Source organism: Geospiza fortis, unplaced genomic scaffold (assembly GCF_000277835.1).
Source record: "Geospiza fortis unplaced genomic scaffold, GeoFor_1.0 scaffold400, whole genome shotgun sequence".
Classification (NCBI taxonomy): Eukaryota; Metazoa; Chordata; class Aves; order Passeriformes; family Thraupidae; genus Geospiza; species Geospiza fortis.
This window is the reverse complement of record NW_005054637.1, coordinates 300,939-307,154: the sequence shown is the minus strand read 5'-3', so window position 1 is coordinate 307,154 and position 6,216 is coordinate 300,939. Positions and strand designations below refer to the sequence as shown.

The window sequence follows — 6,216 nt, the reverse complement described above, 5'->3', positions numbered from 1 at the left end:
TTCCTGGCTGGTATAATTGGGATAACCAGGCCAACTGAGGGAGCCTCTGACCAGCTGACAAACACTGAGGTACAGATTAACTTCAGCAGTCCTGGGATTGCCTTTGCACCCATGCCTCACGCTGAAGGTTTGGATGGAAAATCCATCCTGCAGGAGGAGGGGAGGGGAGGGCAGGGCATTTCCCTGCCAGCCCTCTCCTTATCCTACTTCAGCAAACAGCTGGGTCCCATCACAAAATACAGAAATTAACTTTTCTTTGATAGAAAGTTCTCTTTTCTAAACTGGTCAGCTTCCCAAGCCCCAGTTCCAAGTGTGCTTTATAACAATCTGACCGTATTTGATACTTGTTACTATGCTGTTTTTCCTTTGCGGTTTATAATAGAAGATTCAGCGAGTGTTTTAGTCTCTTTTACCTCAGAGCTTCTCCCCCCCTACTCTGACGCTCAAAAATTTGGTTTTCTGGAAAGCCATCCTGAGATAAAACTGCTGCCTTCCCAGTAGAAATAAAGATATGGGTAAAACAGGAAAAATAAATAAATAATGGTGGTATGAGGAGAACAATGTGCAGTTCATTGTGGTGTATTGACCATGGCATGAAGGGAGAGGAGAGAACTTGTCTGCTGAGGGATAGAGGCTGCATGGCTCTGAATATCCTGGGGTGCAATATTTTTAATTTTGCCATCAGTGGCAATGCCGTGAGGCTGGAGAAATCACCTCTGTGCTGAAGCTGCTCCTGTGCTGAGTCAGGTCTGACACCTGAGCCTTCAGAGGTTGCTAAAACTCATTTAGTGCTGGTCTGAATCCTGGTGGGCAGCCAGCCAGGGCCACCTGCCAGGCTGGGAAACAACTCTGTAAAGTGAGAGCGTGGGCTGTACAGAGAGAGGCCAGCCCCTGTCAGCACCTCTTTGTGCTGTCCCTGGCACTGAGGAGATTCCTGCCATCTCAGAAGAGCCCTGAGCCTTGTCCTGAGGGTCTCCTGCTCCATCCCTGGAGGAATCACCTGAGCATCTGTGTCTCCAACTCGGAGAGGCTCCTTTTTCTTCATGGGTAATGTCAACAAGGGGGAAGAGCCAACCTTGCAATCCAGTCTTGCTTCGAGGAAGGGATGAAGGCCAAAGTGGAACACAAGACACAGCAAAGATGAGGAGTCCTGAGGGATCCCAGTAGCACGTTGAGGAGCTCATGGAACATCGAGGAACTCCAGTGACTCAGCATTGAAGAGGTCACCAAATCTTGGCTTTCCAAGTAAGGAGGGAAAAGGCAAAATAAACTACCCACAATGCAAAGCAGTGAATCATTAACAATGGGATGATCCAAAGGGCAGAGTGCAACAACTCCAGCCATCAGTTGCTTTCCAAAGCATCTTCAGGCTACAACCTGCAGGAGAAATCTCTTCTGTGGTCCCTATTCCAACCACAGCGACATGGCTTTGAGTCTTTGCTGTGCCTGGATTTCCATCCTCCTCCTCCTCCTGCCCAGCCTCTCACACGGAGGGAAGCTCCTGGTGGTGCCCATGGTGGGAAGCCACTGGCTGAGCATGCAGGAAGTGGTGGAGAAGCTGAGCGAGAGAGGACACGAGGTGGTGATGCTGGTTCCCGAGGTGAGCTGGCAGATGGAGACCACGCAGGCCTACAAGGTGGTCACGTACCCGGTGAGCCAGACCCTGGAAGAGCTGGATAACTCCTTCCATGAATACCTCGCCGTGCACCTGACGCAGAAGCCTTTCCCCCTCAATGCCCTGGCCATGTACAATGCCTCAGTGCATGTTTTCAACAGCTTCTTTGGCCAGTGCAAGGACCTGTTCCGCAACCAGGAGACCCTGAGGTTCCTCAACCAAAGCGGCTTTGATGCCCTCCTGACGGATCCGGCCTTCATGTGTGGAACCATCCTCGCCCACCATCTTTCTCTTCCCTTTGTGTTCTTCATGAGGGGATTCCCTTGCGACCTGCACTTTGCAGCCCCACAGTCTCCAAGCCCTCTGTCCTACGTCCCAAGACTCTTCAGCTTCAACTCAGACCGCATGACTTTTTTCCAGAGGGTGGAAAACACCCTGATTTCCCTCCTGGAGCTTGATTACTGCAACGGTTTTTATGGGGAAGCACTTAAGCTTTCCTCAGAAGTTCTTCAGAGGGATGTGTCCCTGATGGACCTGGTGAACTCCGCTGCCATTTGGATCCTGAGGTTTGACTTTGTGTTCGAGTACGTCAGGCCAGTGATGCCCAACATGGTCTTTGTGGGGGGGATCAACTGTGCGAAGAAGAAACCACTGCCTAAGGTAATGTTCCTTTGCCTAAAATTGTACATTTCCCAATGAAAAGTCATTCTGTTGTTCTAGCAAGTTTATTGTCACTATTGTTTGTTATTTTTAAAATTTCTGGTAATGATTTAATTCATGCAGTTTTGAGTAGTTGTTTCCCATAGGCTGAAATCAAACAACCTTGATAGGGACTTACTTGAATTGATGAAGGTTTTGTGACAAACCAAACCAAATGGATTTCATCAGCCATATGGAAATTACTGTCCTCAGTGAATGTGTCTTAACCACCAACCAGATCTAGTTTTTATTTCATTTTAATGGCATCTGGCATGTATTTCTTTTATCTGATGAAAAACCCAAAAGACATCCTTTCTTTCTAACTAAAGGCTCAGAAGCATCAGTTGATTCACTTTAGTCGTATTTTCGTTCACAACTTTGTTTTCCATGTCTAAGGGTGGTTCCTCCATGTCCAGAGTGACAGGGTGGAGCTACTCAGGGCAGCCCCAGTACCCTTTGGGTTTCATGAGACAAATGCCTTTGCCTCAGGCTGTAAGGAGTTGTTTCTCCCAGCTGAGGACGCTGGGAGTCCCAGCAGCATTTATAAAAAAAGTGGGAAAACGTTGTGCTGGTGGCGGCTTCTCATCACAAGGACTCCTTCCTTAGCACCCTGCAAAAGGCTTTGCTCTGGCATTGCTTTCCTTGCACAAAGAGAAAACCTTCCTGCAGTGGGATTAGTGGGAGGTGTCACACCTTCTCCTCAGTTTTGTCTTGCTCACAATACATGACAAGGGTTTTCAAGGCAGCAACCAAAGACCGAAACACCTTCTTTGTGTCCCTGTGCCAGCCTCCTTTCCTTTTGTTTGCCCTGAATCCATCCATTAGTTCACTTTTTGGTGTAGTGTCAGGAGGAAGAAGCCAATGGGGATCGTTCTGCTGAGATTTGGGCTTGCCTGGTAGATCCTGGTGGCTGTGACACCTTTGTAAGTGGTGCAGGTTTGGCTGCTCCAGGGACTGGGAATTCAACCTGAGCCTCGTGGTCTCAGGAATGGAGTTGCATCCATTCTGCTGAGTGTATTTTTATTATTTTCTCGCCGTGTATTCACCAGGTCAAGGGTTTTAACCACGATTATTGTTAAACATGCCATCCTTGCTCTTGGTGTCAGAGACTTTGTGCTGACAGTGTCTTAGTGCTGACAGAGTTTGAAGCTTAAACATTAACAGAAAGTACAAACGTTTCTCTCAGGACATGGCTTCCCTTCCCTTCCACAAAGACAGGCAAAATCACAGTCTAATCACACCCATATTGGGAAGTTAAATATTAATTTCTGCAGCCAATAAATTCCCTGCTTACTCTGCATGGACCGTCATATAAAGGAGTGGGTGGATCCCTGCGGAGCAGAACCCTTTGGATCACTCCCACAAAAATGGCTCTCTTTTACCGAGGCCCCTGGCTACTTCTCGTCCTGACGCTGTCTTTAATCCTGGCTGAAGGTGGAAAGATCCTGGTGGTGCCTCAGGATGGAAGTCACTGGCTCAGCATGCGCCCAGTAGTGGAGCAACTGGGGCAAAAGGGACACGAGGTTGTTGTGCTTGTACCCTCCACCAGTCTGTATATGAAGTCAGAGGAGCCTCAGAATTACACAGTGCAAGCCTATCCAATCCCTTACACAGAGGAATACTTGGGGGAAGTGCTCAAGGCCTTTGTTCATGCTCATTTTATTGAACAGTCTGTTTGGAATGTTGTTCTGACCTCGTATCAAAGCGTGATAGATATCTCCTCGGTCTTCTTCACCAACTGTAAGAGCCTTCTGCAGAACGAGGAGCTGATGCAGTACCTGCAAGAGAGCAAATTCGACTTGATTTTCACAGATCCCATCCTGATGTGTGGGCCCCTGGTGGCTGAGTATCTTGCCCTTCCTTCTGTCTACTTCCTGCGGGGCTTTCCCTGTGGAATGGATTCTGCTGCTACGCAGTGCCCAAGTCCTACTTCCTATGTCCCCAGGCTATTCTTGGATAATTCAGACAGCATGACGTTTTCCCAGCGGGTGAAGAACGTGCTGGTTGATCTGCTGGAGCTCTTCTACTGTAAGCCCATCTATGATAACTTTGAAGAGCTTGCGTATGAGGTTTTCAAAAAGAAAGTGACAGTGACAGAACTCCTGAGCCGGGGATCCTTCTGGCTGATGAGATACGATTTTGTCTTTGAGTTCCCGAGGCCAGTGATGCCAAACATGGCTTTTATTGGAGGCATTAACTGTGTTCAGAAGAAAAAACTGTCTCAGGTACAAAATTTTCTTTTGTTTTTATATGGAAAAGGCAAAGTATAAATGTATTGTAGAATGGCAGAATGGTTTGGGTTGAAAGGGACCTTAAAGATTACCTCATTCCATCCCCCTGCCACCCTGGGCAAGGGATGTGACTGCCATCCTTACATCAAACTCTGACTGACAGCAGCTTGGTGTTCAAAGATTGAAATCCTGCATGATGCAGGAATGTTATTTCCAAATGCCCAGCATTGAGATTATATCACATCCTGACACAGCCTTATCAGACTTAATTAGAACAATTTAAATTATATGTAGCTTTTATGCAAATGAGAGTCTCTTTTGTTGACCTGAAGAACTTTGCTATCCTCCTCTCCCAGCTGTCTCGGGCACTGTCCATTTCTGTCCTCTCCTTTCATGCACAGTGAAGGTTATAGGAATGCAGGGTTTGCCTGTTTTCTCCCTCAGCCATCCTCTAGATTGATTCCGTTCCATCTGCCTTTATTGTCAAGGTGTCAATATCTAAGCCCCAAAAGAAATCCTCCTCCAGTTCTATCCTCCCCTTCTCGTCAAGATGATTGAATGAGGTTTTAAGCTGTCCTGGGTATCGGTATCTCCTGTAAATTTCCATTTGGTCTTTTGTGGACCAACCTTCCCATGTTCATTTGGCAGCCTTGTCTGAGGTTATGGCCTGTCTTCTGTGCATCTCCTTGCTCTGAGCTGTTTGAAAATTCCCATGAAGTTAATCCATGCTGTAAACTACCAAGATGGAATGAGTGTGGGTGATGGAGCTGCTGCTCCTTTTGGAGGGCAGGTTCTCAGCAAAGTGCAAGATTTCCCAGCAGGCTTGGCAAGGAACCTGCAGAAACTGCATGGGGAAAAAACATCCAGCATGATTTTAAAGCCCAGAATGCCCTGGAGAATGAAATTGTTCCCTGTATTCACCTGCTTATAGGCTTTAAGGAGAGTTTATCACGAACGTTAAACCCCAGGAAATTATAACCCAGAAGAACTTGGACACAGAGTTGAGGTCATGAACTGACCCAACACTGGTCATGAACTGACCCCTCATTGGCCATGAACGATTAATGACTTTGTGCACTCAAGAGGTGTTGTTGGTCTTTGTTATCTGGGGTACAAGGGTGAAATGCTCTTTTGCAACTTCATTTTGTACTTGATAGGAGAAGGGGTTCGCTGAAAGTTCTGTGGAGAGATGGGGAAAGATTTTCTGCTGGCTGCTTATCTTCCAAAAAAATGCAAGTGTGCATTACACAAAATTATTTTTTCTCAGGGGTGCCAGCTGTTTTTGTCTATTGAAAAAAAAGGAAAACCCACACCCCAGGTAGTGTTACATGGATTTCTCATATTAATCCTTACAGTAAGTTATGTTTCTGGGTACTAGTGGCATCAGTTTGATTAGGGAAGAAAATGCTTTTAGAAATGCTAAATTACCTCAGCCTGTGACAACTCTGTCAGCCTTCAGGGGCAGCGATGGAGAAGAGTCCTTTCCTGGCTCTCTTGATAGGCCAGGCCTCCCATGTGGGCTCAGCAGTGTTTCTGCCCACCCACTCTGTGGGTGCATTTTTTTCATGGATTTTCCCTGCATTTTGCCATCAGACCTTGGGCGTGGTGGGCTGGTGGCAAGAAGTGCCACAAAGCCAGGGTCCTGCTGAGGGAAGAAGGTGGCATGGAGCC

General features: G+C 47.1%; 1 protein-coding gene and 1 pseudogene across 1 annotated transcript; both read left to right on the top strand.

The window, feature by feature from the left end:
* The first annotated feature begins 1,423 nt into the window (after positions 1 to 1,423).
* Positions 1,424 to 3,393, top strand: LOC102044770 (UDP-glucuronosyltransferase 1-6-like). The gene is made up of 2 exons (XM_031064814.1): positions 1,424 to 2,275; positions 3,364 to 3,393. The coding sequence occupies exons 1-2, from the start codon at positions 1,424 to 1,426 to the stop codon at positions 3,391 to 3,393; spliced, it is 882 nt and encodes a 293-aa protein (XP_030920674.1).
* Positions 3,394 to 3,681: 288 nt separating this feature from the next.
* On the top strand, positions 3,682 to 4,584 carry LOC115948938 (annotated as a pseudogene).
* Positions 4,585 to 6,216: the final 1,632 nt, after the last annotated feature.